Raw genomic sequence first — 18,812 nt, forward strand, 5'->3', positions numbered from 1 at the left:
GTCTCTTCTCCCAAGTAACAAGCGATAGGACGAGAGGACATGGCCTCAAGTTGCGCCAGGGGAGGTTTAGGTTGGATATTGGGAAAAATTTCTTCACCAAAAGGGTTGTCAAGCATTGGAACGGGCTGCCCAGGGAAGTGGTTGAGTCACCATCCCTGGAGGAATTTAAAAGACGTGTAGATGTGGTGCTTAGGGACATGGTTTAGTGGTGGACTTGGCAGTGCTAGATTAATGGTTGGACTTGATGATCTTAGAGGTCTTTTCCAACCTTAATGATTCTATGATTCTATATGCCTTTAGGTGAGGTACGTCTAAATTGGTGCTTTTATTACTGTTTAGCATGGAATGATTGATATGACTTGGAAGAATTAAGCTGGACAGCCTGATTATTCCTTTCTGTTTTCAAGAGTTATTCTCAGAAAATACAAGCAGTCTCTTTTATATGAATTTTGTTGTCCCATCATGTCAAAACATGCATGTTGCTTTCCCTGTTACCAGCTTCTCATTATAATAGCAGTAATGACCTTAACACAAGGATTTTCTGGATGCTAATGACTAGTTGGGGTTAATTAGCTGAGGTTATGCTGAAATCCTATCAACGGCTTCTAGCAATATGTAGACCTCTGAATGTGGCACATAATTTGATAGTTACTGCTTATAAAACCGAATAGCACCTGTGAGCTTGTGTTGCTTATTCATTGGTGTTATTCACACGTGAATGCAAAAGAGATGTTTGCAATCGCGTCTTTTATTCCAAAAAAACCCACCTCCCAGTTAATAAATATTGGTCAGGCATAACAATACTTATAAGTGAATGATAGAAATATGATTTTCTAAATACAAAAAAATTGTGTATGCAAAACAGTTCAGCAAGAACAGTGAAATTTGTATCTGTGAGTTTCTCCGTTTTAGATTTTTCCACTCTAATCTGAGCTTATTAGTAATAGCTGTTAAGTGCCTTAACTATAGCCCTGATTGGTTTTCAAATAAATATTTACTTGCTGGAATATATCATAAACATTTTTCTGGAATTTAGGAAGAAGATATTCTGTTGCTGACATTTGACAATCTGCTGCACGCCCACTTGAGAGCATTTCTCTTTGGTTTCTCTTCTCTTACTTTAGTTTCCTTAACATCAAAACAGTGATTAGGAAAAGACTGAAGAAGCAGCAACTAAAGGAAAGTTTGCTGCAGATGATAATATCAAGGCTCATCTTTAGTTACTTTGGAGAAAACAGCAAGGAATTATCAACCTTAAAATGTGACCTTGTAGAAGAAAGGCAATGTCCAATAGAAGTTTCTTCTTATAATAAGAGATACTATCTATTGAATGGTAATGTATCCTGTAGGGTACTACAAACTGAAAACTTAGTTGCTTTCAGCATCTTTAAGTATCCTCCTGTTTAATAAAAAGTTGGAAAAAATACTTGCAATAGAAAGCTAAAATAATTTAAATAGTTTGAACAGAAACAATAACACGTTATGCCAAATTATATGTGACTCTAGATGATTTGTAGTGGCACCATATATGTAAGCTCAAGACAGAATTTTGTCCCTTGTGGGATGATAAATTGAAATTTTCAAAAAGTTACTCAAATCTCCAGTCTTAATGTTCTTAAGATGGCTTGAAGGGAACACATGATAACCTGAATGGACTTGAAACAATTACTTCCTTGACAAAAGATATCAGTGAAGGTACTCTCATTTAGAATTGAATTTCAGATATTTTTTTGTATTTGTCAATTTTCTTGAGAAAAATAGGAGTCAGACAAAATGACATTGTTTTGATACTTTTCTGAAGAGTATGACTAAATTTTGCACAGAACAAAAGGCAAAATTCACAATTCACAAAGGTGTCAACTTCCCTCTTATTTTGGTACAAATGCCTTTTTTCTTAACCTCTCCATAAAGTGTGGCAATTTCAGCTTAAGCAAAACTTTCCAAGTTAATACAGCTGTGCTGTTTTGCAGTAGTATTTTACAGTTTTCCACAGAAAACAATAAAAGGATTAGTAAGCACAGACTTACCAAGTGGAGGACCGGGACCAGGGCACTGATGCTCCCCACGAAGCACTGGGACATGCAATAGCTGAACTGTGAAATGTTGCATCTCTCTGGCTGTGTAGCCTCTTGCACCTCATTAAAATTGGAAGAGTGTATATCCCTGATACAGTAATTAAAAAATAATTGCGGTCATCACCATCACTTAATTGTCATTGTGATGATGGCTATTTTATGCTCTTCAGAGATGCACTTGTAATTAGCTCCCTTGTTTTAGCACTGAAATTTGGGTCTTGGTTACAGTTGCAGCAGGTTTTCCCAGTCTGAGTTTTCTTTGTTTGTCTTTTTAGTTGTAGATGTATTGCTCAATTTGTTTTATAGTCTGAGAGAGGACACACTTGTGTGTTGAATTTTCTTCCTGTATTGCATTACTTTGTACAGGAAATCCTCCTTTATTGAAAGCTAAGCAGAGTGGGAGTACATGTGTCGTGTGGAATAAAACGCAGTGAACTTGCGTACAATATGGGGTGTGACAGAGTCAAGAACAGAAGCTGTTCTTTAGGCTTATCCAAGCCTAAATTTTAGGCTTGAGGATACCCTTTCTTACTTTGTCTAACCCCAGTGGCGCAAGTGAGGAATCTGAAAGCAGAAAGTGCAAGATCTGGCATATTTCTGTATTCTGGGGCTGGGATTCCAGTCCCTTCCACATGGCTGGGTGCTGTGGCCCTCACGTTCATTTTGAAGACAAGACAAAATGATGCAAAGTCCGTTGCTCTCCAGGGACAGGATGCTGCTCCATCTGAGCAGCATGACCCAACTGGACCTCAGCACTTTCAAGTACATTTGTTTTGTTTCTCCACTGGGAAGAGGATAGACCCCTACAGTTTAAACACTAAATAGAACTTAATCACCATTAATAATGGAATGTTTAAACCTAAAATACCAATTTTTAATCTTGTAAAATCACTGGTTATTTTTACTATGGGGCTGTTCTACAGCATTAATGGATTTTATAGTCTTAACATTTATTACACAGTACTGCAGTGGTACACATTGGTGATGTCTTACGCAATTGTATTTCTGCCAGGCCATAGACCTGTTACCATTGTTTCCCATAGAAACAAAACATAACAGTATAAATATGAATCAGAGAGGAGATGATTACAGAAGTGACTCACATTAACTTACAACTTTAAAAAGAAATTTTGGACAGGGCTTAAACTGTTGAAGTTCTCTTACAGCAGTCTGATGCCAAACATGCAATTTCTTTGAAGAGGAATGTGTAAAACTTCTTGTCCAGAAGGTGACTTAAAGTATATTCTTCTTCACATGATTATTTCAGACCTGATCTGAATAAAATAAAATAAAATAAAATAAAATAAAATAAAATAAAATAAAAGTAAAACAAAATAAAATTACAAGTCCTTCACAGAAGAATCTATTCAGTTTACTATAGAAAACTAATGTAAAATCCTATGTTCTCAGTGTATGAAATATATCTTACCTGACTTAATGATGGTTTTGAATATAAATTAGGCCAACAAGAGGAATGATTCAGCCAAAAAGAACAAGCTTTTCCTATTTGTTAGAAGCATCAAATTATGTGGTAAAAGTGTATAAAATAAGTGTTTAGGTAGGATGACAGTAGTACTGTCACATTCTAAAGTGGAGAAAAATGCAAATGTAGTTATTAGATGGGAAAGAATTCTGAACTAGAATTTTTTTGAAGTTTTAACCAAATTCCACAAATCTTGAAGAATGTCTTGTGAAAATTTTGTTTCCCATGCCTTTATGGATTATAGAAATGACCACTGCAGGAACAGAGAATGGTTGCCTTTGCCTTAAATTAATTCCATGATCAAATTGTGAATTATGCTGGAGCCTGTCAGTCTCTTTAGGCATTAAAACACTGATGTTAACTTCAAGTAATGTTAGACACACATGGTTTTGCCAAACATTCCTTCCAGAAAGTGTTTCTGAAGCACGTTCCAATTGAAGTTCATGTATAGTAGGATCCATAAATATCTTTGCAAACAGAGTGATGTGATTTCACCTGCTTGTTAAATTATCCAAACAGGAAGTGAAAGGAGGCCCAAATCACTACTGAACAGACAACTTTTATATTGGTATTTTTCATATATTTTGCAGCTCTTCGAGATGCTGGAAAACAGTCAATCAATAGTGACTGGAAGATAGAGCATTCAGGAACATTCAATATTGCTGGGACCACTGTCCATTATGTTCGGCGAGGCCTCTGGGAGAAAATATCAGCCAAAGGTCCCACAACATCACCTTTACATTTACTGGTATGACAATATGGATTGGGGTTTTTTACTTGATTCCTATCATATAGCATGGTAACTAATATTTTTTTCCAGGCTCCTGAAGATAATGAGATCTATGTAAGATCTGCTTTTATATATATATATACACCTGCTTATATATATAGACCTGTCAGCCCACTTCTAAAAATAAGCATTTAAATCCAAGAATAATCCTGACGTTGTTGAGGTAGGATGGAAGGTCTCAGCATTGCTACAAATGTCATAAAAAGTTGATGTGCCGCTTAAGAAGAGAGACTCAAATTAATATCAGAAGTTCTTTATCCTGACTGACTATTGCACAGCATCACCATTTCAGGATTGCAATCACCAAGTTCTCCATGAAGAAGTAGAGTTTTGATGCATTTCAGTGTAGGGGAGGAAATGTTCATAGCCACCAAAAAGAGAGAGGGTGAGATGATGAGGAAGTACTTCAAATGCAAGAAATTGGCTGGTATAGATAAAATAGTTTTAAATCTGATGCATCTAGGAAAGACTTCCTCTATGAAATCACAGGACATAATCATCCTCCAGATTTCTGCTGAATTTTGTTTGCTTGTTTCACATAGAGGGCTTTTCGACCTTCATGTTAATTAAAATAATTTTTCCCATTGTCTTGATTTGGATACTTTCATTAATTTCTTCTACAAAATCCATCAGGAGGGTTGAATGGCTAAAGAGCATTAAATGCTTTTCAAGATCATCTCCTCACCGTTCGGAGTTCGTCTTCCACAGTGTCTGTGTACATAGGTAGGTTTTCCTTCTCTATATCTTGCAGGTGCTGCTCTTCCATGACCAGAGCTATGGTCTACACTATGAGTACACAATCCCACTGGATCCTCTTCCTGAGAATCAGAGCTCTAAAGTACCGGAGCCTCTTTTCATGTGGACTCATTCTGGCTGGGAGGACTGTGATGCTGTATGTGGAGGAGGTAAAATAAAAGAAAAATGTACAAACACACGCATACACGTATATATTAAAAATGTATATGCATATACAATATGTATGTACATACACAATACATATATGTGGGTGGATACAATATGCATATATATGTATATACACTGTGTGTATATATCTCTCTCTCAATTAAAACACATGGTGTATTAATATTTAAGACTCTGATGGTCAATGTTGTATATTTAATAGTAATATCCTCATTGTGGCTTGTATGATTCCATACAATGGTGGACATACTTCAGTCTTATGCTTCCTGATTATAGTAAAAGAATAGCGATAACTCTAGGAAAAGATTCAAACTAATTAAGTAGAAAAAGATAGTGAAGTAGTGAAGGAGCAAAATCTAGATTAACAAAGCAAATTCAGGACACAGTTTCCAAGAAGAAATACAAGTGCAAGAGCTAGAACAAGAATAGAAAGTTCATATGCATTCCATTCTGTATTTGGAACTATTGAAGATAAATGATCTGTAAAAGACATTGCAAACTACAGAAAAGCTGAACCCCAATCTCAGATCAGATATGTACAGTTAGTAACATGAGTTGAGGATAATCCAGAAACATATGGAACAAATATTACAACAGCAGATATTAACATGCTGATGTGATATTTTTCCTATGTTTATGTTTATAAACCATAAAAAATGTAAATTTGGAAGAAGAAAACACAGATATGAAAACAAACATTGGAACATGAACAGTATTGCTGTAACAAAACCCTTTAAAACTGCTGTTTAGAAGCTGGTTATTCAAATAGGTAATTACACTGAAAAAACACTTCAGAGTTTTTTTAATGAATGCAACCTATAGAGATCTGTTCACACCTTGTGCAATTAGTCAGACCTCCACTGTGAATACTGTATTGATTTTTGATACCTGTCTTTCCTGCTTACAAGCTTGACAGTTATGGTTGCTCTGATCAGCAGTTCTGAAAACTGCTGTGCACCTTGTGATTGAATAAGAAGGCCTGGAAACGCTTTACTTTCTCATAACAGCAGCATAAGGAACATAGTGTTCTAGCTCCTTTGACTCTGTGAACGATCCTGGTGTCATGACAGATTACTGTAGTTTCCACAAACATGCTTTTTGTGGTTTGGTAAGAAAGCTTCTTCCCTGAAGGTATTTTGTACGTGGTGCTAGTAGCATCCTCTGTTTCTTAGTAGTGCATTCCTATTCAGTTGGAGTATTCGTGCTTTTTACAGTTTCCTGAAGTATTTTTAGAATAATTTTAATGCTACCACAATCTGTCATTATTGCCCCAAATATTTCTAAGGTTACCTATCATCTGGAGAAGTCTTAAAATGCAGTATGTTGGTAATTTATTCTACATTAATGCTTAAATAAATATTTAAGTGTTTTACTGTAATGTTTATTTATCATATTTTTCTGTTGTAACTGGCCTTCATTTTTTGTTACTGTCTAAAATAGTTGAGTTAATACAAAGTTCCATAAAAGGTATTTTTACTGCAAATATTCTGAAATACAAGTGAAAGATTTTTCTTACTTTAGACGAAACCATTTTAACTGTTCTTTTAGTTCTCCGCTTAAATATGAAGCAATAATGAAATTAAAATGCTGCAGCTTGTACCCTGTGTAAATATTTGTGTTTCAATTTTAACGTCAACATTTTGGTGACTCTGATTAAAGAATATAACAATTACCGGTAGATTTGCTTAAATGTTTAAAGTGTATGTCAGGATGAAACTATTGATGAAGCCATGTGGTTTTGTGCATGTTTATATATGTAGCTGGTCTGCGACCTCCTGTGTTGCAGAAAAGCTTTCTTTGTGTGGGAGAGAATATGAATACACAGATGTATATGTAAATGCAGTAAGAATTGTCAAACATTTCAAATGCCGTATAGGATAGATTAGTTGCATGTGCTGTCACGTACACAAGCGCCATGTGAAATGTCAGCTGTGGTCACACACATAATGCGCATTTATAACTTAACTGCTCCATCCGCAGGCACATTTCTGACCGCTGGTGAGCATTGATTGCATGCTTAAGTCTGCCCTGCTCCTGCACGCACCCTGTCTGTCGGTCAACTTCCAGATAGAAAGAGAGTGTTAAAATGTAACCATAGGAACAAATGGTTATGAACCTGTTTTCTACTAATTGAAGTCTTTAATTCAAGGATTGCTAGTTTTCTAAAAATTAGGCTTCAGTCTAATTACAAGTTACTACTTGCGGTAGGTATTACATTAAATTCTGATTTCTAACGCTTTCAGCTTCGAGTGGCACCAGGCTCCAACCCACCCATCAGGGCAAGGTTTCTGAACAGAACATGCACTAGGTCTCTGCAGGCAGTACCCAGCTTCCTAAATGATTACCCTACAGATCAGGTCAGTAGTGTGGCCTCTTTAGTTCATGGGAATAGTGCAGGCTCCTTACTGAAGGTTGCATGTGCTGATTCCCTTTAGCTGAGTGCCGGCCACGCCTGCCAGTATATTGCTAAACCAGGCAGAACTACTAAGCTCGAGGAATACAGAGAAGCAGGACCTGTCATTCCTTTCCTTATTTTATGTATTAATGAAAAAACATACTTCCTATGTAATTTTTCTGCAAGCTTTTCTGAGCGCTGGGGTTCCAGTGGTTGAGAAAGAAACAATAATTCCAGTAAGAGTAAGGTTTTGGCCTATAACTAGTTACAGGAATAAAGCAGCAAAACTCTGTTGACAGTGGTGTGCAAACACTGGATTAGAAAATCACGTTTTTCCCCACAAACTTTAATATCTGGCTTGGGCTCCCTGCTAGCTTTGATTTTCTTCTGAGATTTTACACTTACTTAGACAGATTTCACACTTCTTTTAGCCAAACTGTATGTGAAATAGCTGTATCAGATAAAGATAGAATCATAGAATAGAATCCCAGAATCATGGAATTGTTTAGGTTGGAAAAGCCCTTCAAGATCATCAAGTCCAGCCGTTAACCTAGCACTGCCAAGTCCACCACTAAACCATGTCCCTAAGCACCACATCTACACGTCTTTTAAATCCCTCCAGGGATGGTGACTCAACCACTTCCCTGGGCAGACCGTTCCAATGCTTGACAACCCTTTCAGTGAAGAAATTTTTCCTAATATCCAACCTAAACCTCCCCTGGCACAACTTGAGGCCATTTCCTCTCGTCCTATCGCTTGTTACTTGGGAGAAGAGACCAACACCCACCTCGCTACAACCTCCTTTCAGGTAGTTGTAGAGAGCAATGAGGTCTCCCCTCAGCCTCCTTTTCTCCAGGCTAAACAACCCCAGTTCCCTCAGCTGCTCCTCATAAGACTTGTGCTCTAGACCCTTCACCACCTTTGTCCTTCCCTTTTTAACAAAGTTGCATATTCCTGATTTCCCCACATACCTGTTTTTTTTACTAGGTGAAAGAAAGACAACAGTCTCTTGCACAAAGATTATGAACAAGAATATCAGTCTTGTGGACAACAAGAAGTGCAAATATTTAACAAAACCAGAACCACAGATCCGCAAGTGCAATGAGCAGCCATGCCAGACCAGGTAATAGTGATTTGGTTAAATTAAACTGTAATATCTAGATGTAAAAGTCTTAAGAGCTAGGAGAGATGACTGCCTCTGGCAATGAATGTGCAGTAAATACATACATCCAAAAGTTTATAATTCAAAATGTAGGAAGGGAAAACAGAAACACTGGCTGTTGTTTTTCCTGAGTTTTAATGAAAGGGAGCCCTTAAGCACATGCCTAAATCAATTCTTACTCAATAATTAAGCGGTTCATTACTTTCCTCAGGAAGGGTTCTCACAGACTGATGTGTAGTATGAAATTGAAATTTAAATGCTGTTTATATAAAGATGGATTTAGTCCCACACTTTTAATTAATGATATATTTTAGTGTTTTGTTCAACCAGGGCTTTGCTCCTTTAAAAGCTCTCAGTATGCTCTGGGTGCACTAAGTAGTAAGTAAGTAAATAAACAAACATCTGTTAATCAGGTTTTCTACACTGATGCAACTTGAAGTATAAAGAGCCTTTCCTTCGATCCTCTCCTCCCTCTCCCCCATCCCTTTGTATGTGGATCAATAGGCAGAACTGGACTCTGATGGTAGAATGGTGGAAGAAGCAGGAGGAGCTTTTTTTCTCTGAATTTCACCCCAGGAGGCAGCTGCAGCATGCAGCCTGTGCCCTGCAATGCCCACCCTATTTGGTGTCCCTGCAGCCGAGCTGGCAGCCTGCTCCTTGCACTGGCTGTCCAGGCTGGCATAATGACCCATTTCAGAGTTTGCCATCCTGCTTCAAAATGGCAGCTAAGAATTATGACTAAGTCCCCAGGTATTGTGCGGACTTGGGTAAAGTATCTGCCACCTTTCAAGGGAGCGGAGAGCAGCTACCAATAGTTGGCTAGTGTTCCCAGGAGTGAGCACTGGGATAGATCTACTGCAGTCATCTGGAGGAGAAGTAGATGGTATTTTTAAAGAAAACAATGCAAAGTAAATAAAATGCAAATATTGTTAAAGAAAGCATGTCAAATGAACAAAAGACATAGCTTTCTTGGAAAGGATAAATACTGAACTTGATAAAATGCAAGTTATGATACATTTTAAGCAAGACCAAACCACTGAGGTTTGGACTTCCCCAGACTAGGGCATTACACTTTGGAGGAATTATTTGTATTTCATTATATACATACTTGAGCAGATCTTTATTTTATTTTATTAACATCACTGTACACTTAATGGATGGAAATGGAAGAGTCTGATCTTTTTCTGAGGCATTGTCAACTGTATATTTTCAATGTTCTGTACTTTTTCCAGCTTATTAAATGAAATATTTTAAATGTTGCTAATTGCTACTCAGAGATGCTGTGCTGAGAAATGTAGAAAGATATCAAGATCCTTAACCTATATATCCAGTTTTTAATAGTGTGTTAGTGATTCTTACAAAACAAATATTGTTAGCTTTCAACAGAAATGTAACTAAAGCATATGCTTGCGTAACTAGTTGTTTGTTATTGGCACTTAAGAAGTATCTTAAACTCTACTGCATTATCTTGACAGGCTGTGATTTGTAAATTGAGTCTCTGGACTGATAATAAAAAAACCTTAGTTAAATATTTTATTTTCTTACAACAAATGCGTCACAGAAGGTTGGAACAGATTTGTTAAATCTCAGTTTCCTAAAAACTCTCCCTTGCAGTCTAAGTCTCCTGGGATACACTTGTGTACTGCATCAGTGGCAGAGATGTTTGATTTTTCAGGGCACATGGCCATAGCCTGGAGCTACAGAACATTTAGGGAAATTATGTTCTAGAATGACTGCTCTCCAGGTATGTGGGCTCTGCCAAGGTGCATCAGCCTTCCTTGCTGCTGGGATTTAAACCACACAACCTGTGTTAGGTCTGACCCTGAAGAACATGAAGAAGTCTGAGCTTTTGTACTTCCTCCAGAACAACGAGCCTTTCACACAGGAGTGATTCTGTCTTGCAACTAAGTATTTTCAAAGAATGCTGGACTTTATGTGCATGGCATGCACTTGGCATATAGATAGTCATATAGATAGAGAATAACAGACAGGCTGATCACTGATCTGTCATGTTGAAAATGTGTGTGTATGTTGGAGCTTTTCTAATTGGAATTATAATGAGAGGAGAGTACTCTGAAAACAGGGACAGTGGGCTGGGGAATGAAGTGATATGAACATTAACACCTTATTTAATGTAAAATATGTTAGATTAATAGGTAGCCCATTAACAAAGTGAAGCTAAAAGGAGGCAGAAAATATGCAAGTATGTCTTGGGTGTATGTACTGACAAGCAAGAGAGTAAGATGATGTGATGGTACTTTTACCTTCCTGATTTCTTGTTATTGCATTGCCTGTATTTCTTTGTAGATGGATGATGACAGAATGGACTCCATGTTCAAGAACATGTGGAAAAGGGACCCAGAACAGACAAGTAGCCTGCACACAGCAGCTCAGAAATGGGACCCTGATCAGAGCTAGGGAGAGGGATTGCCTTGGGCCAAAGCCCGCTTCTGCACAGCGCTGTGAAGGCCAGGACTGCATGACTGTGTGGGAGGCGGGAGTCTGGTCTGAGGTGCTGCATTTATTTATACAAATAGTCCATAGTGATTGTTTAACCCTTACTATTTTCTGGGAATATGATTTTTTTCAGCAGCAAGTGGCACAGCTCAGCCTAACAATTTTCACGGTCCTCATGCAATGATTTGGCAAAGCGATCAGGGACTAGGAAAACCAGCCATGTAGAACTACTACATTTTACCTAGTTAATGTCCTGGAACAATTTCTTTTGGCCAATTTTCAAGCACATATAATCAAGTATGTCCTGACTGTAGTAGTGGGAAACTAGGGGTAAATGGAATTAAGGCCATCATTTATCAGCTACCAGACCTTGGATTCAGGGTGGGAACATCTCTGACATATTTTTGTACCAAGGATGTTGATCAGCAGATGGTTGCTGCCATTCTGCTTCAGAGAGGCTATGAGGGGAGCTGCTTGACATTTCCTTCCCTTCCTCTCTCTTCTTACCTTTTATTCCAGGAACAGCATAAGCAGTGGGCAAAAGGGCTTGTAAATGACATAATTTCACATATGTTGCATCCTGAAGCATTGCTGTAGAATGTCATTATTATTCAAAAAGCTTTATTAATTTAAGATCTTTTAATGTGCATGTCCATTTGGCTTTCTTCTTCTAAAAAGCTATACTAGTTCTAAAAGTAATTGACTGTGGTGGAAGACGGATGTTGTTATCACTGCCACCTGGACAAGCTGAAGGGGTTATCTGGAGCATCTCTCTCCATTGAAGAGCAAGGCAATTCTGATTGCCTCCCATACCAGAAGCTGTGCTATGGGTCCCTCTGGGTTTAAAACACAAATAGCAGATTATGAATGTGGGTGCAGTCCGTTCTTTCGGCTCCTCCGCTCAGCAGCACCCCTTGATCCCCAAGGAAGAAAGAGCTAAGTCATAGGGAATGTTTTCTAAAGATGAAAAGCAGATGCTAAGGTAGAGATAAGAGAAGTAAATAGCAGCAGTTCCTGGTTTGGTACACAGAGGTTTATAATGCAAGGGCTGGCTGTGAGAAGAATGCTATTCACTTACAGAGGTGTGAGAAAGAAACTCAGATTGTTTAGTTGGTTTGTTTTACTTGAGAGATAAGAAATAAGTAAGCATGTTTTTGTTGGAAGCAATAAATATATTTTGAAGAGTGAGGTGTTTCCCGTGGCCATTCCTACTATCACCATTATACTGGAAGCTAGCCATTACTGCTTCCTGCAGTTATAATCGGCTTGGCAAAGGAGAGTTTTGATCTGCAAGCAGTGGGATGATCAAAAGCAATGATAATGTTTTGAGAAGGAAATGGCATAATTTTTGGCAGTGTAAGTGGTAATCGTGGAAAACACATAGATTAAGAACTTCTGTGCAACTCAAAGAGAGTTTTCACATGCTGTATATGCAGTGACTGAATTTTCAAATTCAGTCTGGATTCTTGGGTAGTTTTAGAATATTTACTTTTCCATTTTAACTTTTTTCCCTCCAAAAAAGGTCTGTTAGACACTAGTAGAGTTTTTCTGAAGTTGCTTCATAACTTATGATCATTATTTAGATTTTCTTTCATTATATTTCTTTTCATTCATAGAACAAAGATTGCCTAATATTTTCAGTATAATATTTTGCATTCATCATAACTTTTCAGATGTTTCCTTATCCAAAAGCCTAGTTTTTCCTTAAGCAAATAATTTTTGATCTAATTATATATATTTAGCTGAAAATGCAAAAATTATCATTCTGCTCCATAAGGAGTTTTTTTTCATTTGTTAGTTTTTAACAAATCCAGTGTCTCTGCAATTGAAGACTGGAAGTCAGGAAATCACTGCAGTCTTGAAATATTTATGTTAGCCTGGCAGAGGTCACTAGAAGTGGATAACATGGGGTAACTATGACTTTTGTAGAAACCTGAAAAACATCTTTTTCCAACAGTGCTCAGTAAAGTGTGGTAAGGGAGTACGGCATCGGACTGTGAGATGCACCAATCCCCGCAAGAAATGTGTTTTGTCCACAAGACCTAAAGAAGCAGAGGACTGTGAGGACTATTCCAAATGCTACGTCTGGAGAATGGGAGACTGGTCTAAGGTGAGGCATCCTTGATACTAGTGCTCCACAGCATAATATATTTTGCAAGCTGAGTTCTTTGTAAAAATTGCTGTTATCAGAATTGTAGGAGTCTCCCAGTTGAGAGAACAATAAGGCTACAAATAAAAACCCCAAAACATGTAGTCACACTGAGACCACAGTGTAAATAAAAATTAGAAATATGAAGAAAGCATGAGATGAATCTTTAGTATCGTGCAAATCTGATATAAATTTGCTGTTGTCAGTAGGCAGGCAAACTCCAGAAACGGAAGAGTACTGGACAGAGTGAGGCATTTCTGTTTGCAAAGACACCTATCAGATTATTCCATCTTCAGACCTGTTTGAGAATAGTAATGACACTTGATTAAATGAAGTAGCATTTATCATGTCTTTGCTTATTTTTAGTTTGACTTATTTTCTCGCCTGCTTCTGACTTGATATATTACTGAGACAAGGTATCACATGCATTGTACACTGTGTTTGGCTCACAGCAAGAGCTTTCTGATTGTCTCTGGATTGCAGAGTAGAGGCTATCAATTGGCTATGCATAACACACGCTTTGGTGAGATGCTCTATTGTATTTCTTTGCCCCTTCCACCTCCATTATAGGCTGCCAGGGACCTAATGTTTATTGTTCTCTGTCCTGATTCTGTCATGCATTTCTCATGGTGCTATGGGATCTTTTTCAAGGATTGCTTAACAGAATGGTCCTGAGAAGATAACTTAATTTCCATTACTAAACATTTTGAATATTTTGCTTTGGCCATCCTACTGGATGTCTCCCCCACCCTTTTCCCAACCAGGGCAACATACTGTTTACCACTTATATGTTATTGAATTGTAATCAATTATAATTCTTTTCCTCCACTGCAGCTCACTCCAACCTCACAGTTTGCACATTTCATTAATTTGTGTTTGCATATTTTATTAATTTGCGTTAAGTCACACCCTCCAGCTTTATAAGGAAGCACCTTTACCCTATTGAATTTCCACATAGACCATTTAATATCTGGGAAACATCTATTACTGTCTATTCTGAACACTGACGTAGCTGCCAGTACATTATTTCCTTGGCATATGGGTTTTGATTTCAGTGAGGTACATAAGCATAGGCAAAACTGTAACAGAAAATATTGATTAGATCTGTGACTGAGTGTGTTATTGGACTGGGACTTTGAACATTTGATACACTTTAGAATATCCAAAACATGCTGAAATACTGAAATTGAACCTTAAAAGTCAAGGTTTTCTCTTGTCATATCACAGGCCACGCTTTAGCAGAGAGATTGTAATCTTTTTTTTTTCCTTGCTTCTGTTCATAACTTTGCACACAACACTTCTACTTTCAGTGCCTAACATTATTGCAGCAGTTTTTAACTTGCTTGTATGGAGAAGTATTTAATGTATTTTTAGTTGTCTTTCATGTGATGTAACAGCTGGAAACAGGGACTAAAGCCAGCAGACTGGCTATGACTAGCCAGCCTTCCAAGAATTAGCTGCAGTACTCTGTGGGCAACTAGTGTTTCACAGAATTCTGCTGGGGAGCTCCTATTTTATGACGGTGGGGTACAAATCGTCACTATCACATTACCATTTATTCCATTTTCTTTACTTTTTTCACATTTAAAGGGTGAAGTATAGTGTCAAGTGATTTTTTTTTATATAGTGGTGATCATTTAAAATATTTGGAAATATTTTGGAACAGCCTCACAAAAACTAGAAGATAACCCCCCTACCTTAGCTATTTCAAAAGCACAAAGTGGTATAACCAGCAATTTTTTAAACAACAGAAGGAACTAACCTTCAGTAGCAGGGTTACTTTTAGAAGAAGATGTGTTTGGCAATAAAGTTTAGTATTTGCATTTCCATACCACAGAACTGCAGTAAAAACCTGCATCATTTAGCACTAGCACCAGCAGGGAGTAGGCTATGGAGAAATGACCATCTGCTTTCTTAGTTGAAGCAGTCATTCAAATCGGGGTTACTGAGGCTATGTGGAGATGGTCAGACAGTTACACTGTGTTCCCAGTGCCCTCTGGAGAAAAGAAGAGCTTTATTCTCTCAGTACTTTTCACAAACATCCATGTCATAGATGAATGTACAAGAACTTACTTCTTCCTGTTTAAAATTTACTGACATCTTGTATGTTCTGCTTTCCTCCTACAGTCAAAGCTGTAACACTGTCACCTAAATTGTACTTTAAACTTCAAAATTAGGAGATGAGGGAATATTTCATATGGAATTGACAAAACCTTTTGAACAGTTAACATACAGCTTGACCGTGACTCGTGCAGCTGAGATTTTCCAAGATTTATACCAAAAAATAGATACTTTAATTTCTCTACAGAGACATGTGTTCAATTTAAAATATACTTGGATTTCCGGTTTTTCTTCCCCTGTTACTATTCTGTTCCATTGCTAGAGTACATAGCAACATGAAGTCATGGCATACATGTTAATATGTCTGCAATGGGGGAAACAAATGGAAAGCTCAGATAAATGTAATCTTTGCTCACTGTCTGTTTCTAACACTGAGGTTCAGTGCAGCCTTCTGTGTTCACTGTTTTTACTCTTTAGGATTGTTCTTGACATTGACAGAAGGCTGTTCCTTTGAGCAGAGCCAAGTTCCCCCAAGCTACTGCCAAGACTTGGCTTGAAAAATTTAAATGACGCTTCTCACACATTGAAACAAGAGGCTTATTGGCTTTGCTGCTCCCCTTGAACTCCTAAGGCATAATTTTAAATGAAGCTTAAATTGCACTGTTACTGAGAAGATAACATTATTAATAATCATAGTAGTGCTGTAATGGAGCTAATTTGTTTTAGAGGTACGGTCACATAGAGATGAAATACTTCTTCTCCTCAATGTTTTAACAATAATATCAAGATCAAAGAAAATTTGACCAATATTGCAAGCTCCATAGGTCAATAAGCACATCAATCCTTCTAAAACTCTGACTTAATTTAAAAGTATGCTATATAACCTGGCCTGTATGCAGCATTAAACTCCATAATAGCTCTTAAGTCAGCAAAGTGGCTCAATACATTAAACATTGCTGTTCTTAACATTAGTTGGGCTCTGTGCCTGCCCTTGTGAGGAAAATAAGTATGATGAGAAAGTAAAGAATAAAGACTCAAACTGAGCTTCTGGAGCCAGCACCTAGCAACATTACCAATTACATTGTCTTTTCCCAGTGAATGCTGTCCTTGGAATACCATACTTAACAATGTAAAAGTTACCTTCAGATGAGGAAAGTTCGTAGCTATAAGCCACTATAGTGTCAGTTCGGGCAAGGCATAGCTCAGTCTTATTAGCAGCAGTGTCCTTTACTAAACTGCCCATTGCAACCCATTCAAGGCTATACGAGGACAGTGTCATGCTCAGAGGAATTCATCATCTAAGGATAAACAAGTAGACAGGAGAGGTGAAATGAAATGCATATGAACTGCATGTTTACACATCTACCTGGCTTACTAGAGAAGTTCACGTCATTATATAAGTCATTCTCCAAAAAAGACTTAAATGTCAACAGCATAGGGTGCTTGAAGGGCAGATCTAGGGTACTTAGCTTTATGTAGGAAGCTGTGGTTTGTTTGGGGTTTTTTTTGCTATTATCTAGAATCTTCAGAACATTGGTGGAATAAATGAAGCATGAGAGGCAGGATGAATTTTGGAGGGGAGAATAATTTGGAGAGTGGGCTTTGAAAATAATAATTAAAAGCTTAAGTTTGAGATTATATTATACCAGAAACTTCTGGAGGGATTCAGCAGGGGATAATAGGATCAAAACAGTGGCCAACAGAGAAGAATTTAGGAGTAGCCATTTGTAAGATGTAAAGAAATATAAAGTGTGTGTGTATAGGAGACCAGAGAAGATAATATGGTATAAGTTCTAAAAAGACATTTGGCTATGGAGGCTGGAAAGAGGATGCATTCAGTAGAAACTAAAGAAGCAGCAGCAGCAGAATTTCTAAATAGTATCTATGTGTTAGACCAGAGATGCAAAGGAGTGAAATACAACATCTGGGATAACGGTCCCAATGGTTGGGATGAAGTTCACTTTGTCTCTAGCCTGAAGAAGCAAAAATGGGGAACAAAGTTTAATCTGCTAAATTTTTTCCAGTGAGTCTGAAAGGACATCTGAAGCAACTGCTTGGTTTTTACACCAATGAGTCCCAGAATTCATGGCCTGTTCCAAATTATTTATTTAAGACAGTACGTGCAGTGCTGTCTAGAAAGTGTGTGTGTATATCGGGGGGGGAAATCAAGTCTCCAGCTGTTGGGGGGAGACAGAGTGAACGCAACAGGTCATAGAGAGATCTCCCAATTGAGTGGTACAAAAAGCAGCTGTCAGTGATGAGGATTGCTTCTCTTCTGTCCCAATCAAAGAACATGTGAAAATGGAGAGAGGAAAAAAAACATTTTTTTTGCCAACTATTCAACAGCATGGGGCATTCAACCTTTGAACTGTGTGCTCAGACGTTTAAACAACCCCTAAATTTCCATAGCAAATGGACTCAACAGATTTTGTCTCCTTCAATTAAAAAAAAATAGAATTTGGGTATTATTAACGTTAGAGTTTTACTGACAAGGTAATTAGCCTTGGTTTTATTCTTTGGATCCCCATCCAAAATTGTTAGCTCTTTTAGATTCCGGGAATGGAACAGTGCTGGCCGTGAGTCAAAATATGACACTATTAATAGATTTATGGACAAAGAAATTATGTGGCTTTTGTGAAATAATAGAAGTCAAAATAATACTGGCATCACGTTAATAACTTTTATATTGACTTAATTATACAGTTAGTTTCCAGCAAATGAGGTATGTCTTTGTTTCAGAAATGAAGTATGAGCAAATCATATGGAAGATCTCAATATAATGAAATGCGAGTGGGGAGTTTTTTGTACATTTCTAACCAATCCTGTAATATTAACATCATTTGTTTCAGATAAAGTTTTTTTTATAGATCAATGTACTGTAGTATTTTGCCTGGAATAAATGTAATGTCATGTTAGTTTCTAGAAAAACAGAAGACCACCCTTAATAATAGGCAAAAGCACTGATAAGACTGGAAAGGATTTTAAAAGTAGACACTGCCCATTTTGCACAAACACAAAATCACACATAAATGGGAAATTCTGGTATCTGTATCACACTTAGATCTACTGGGACGTCTTTGCTGGTTTTCTGCTGCAAGCCTCTTTAGAGTAAGCAAAGTTTTTGGGAATGCCAAACTAGAATCAAAAGGTAATTATGGGCGGATGTTGTGTTGTCTCTTGAATTGCATTATCTGTAAGTGGGGTTATAGTAGAAAAAAATTATAAGTTGTGGTACATTAATAGTTCCCATCAGGATTGAGTCTTGCTAGACCCCATCAGAACACAAAGCAAGAACAAACAAGAACAAAAGAAGCTTAAA

General features: G+C 37.5%; 1 protein-coding gene across 1 annotated transcript in view; it reads left to right on the plus strand.

Moving 5' to 3' along the window:
- Positions 1 to 18,812, plus strand: part of ADAMTS19 (ADAM metallopeptidase with thrombospondin type 1 motif, 19) — a 175,405-nt gene that overhangs the window by 140,152 nt on the left and 16,441 nt on the right. Inside the window, exons 18-22 of the mRNA XM_009321242.1 lie at positions 4,149 to 4,306; positions 5,100 to 5,253; positions 8,652 to 8,787; positions 11,134 to 11,338; positions 13,241 to 13,393. Coding sequence (XP_009319517.1) covers positions 4,149 to 4,306; positions 5,100 to 5,253; positions 8,652 to 8,787; positions 11,134 to 11,338; positions 13,241 to 13,393 — 806 coding nt within the window. The remainder of the gene's footprint in view (positions 1 to 4,148; positions 4,307 to 5,099; positions 5,254 to 8,651; positions 8,788 to 11,133; positions 11,339 to 13,240; positions 13,394 to 18,812) is intronic.

Source organism: Pygoscelis adeliae, unplaced genomic scaffold (genome assembly GCF_000699105.1).
Source record: "Pygoscelis adeliae isolate BGI_AS28 unplaced genomic scaffold, ASM69910v1 Scaffold73, whole genome shotgun sequence".
NCBI classification, from domain to species: domain Eukaryota; kingdom Metazoa; phylum Chordata; class Aves; order Sphenisciformes; family Spheniscidae; genus Pygoscelis; species Pygoscelis adeliae.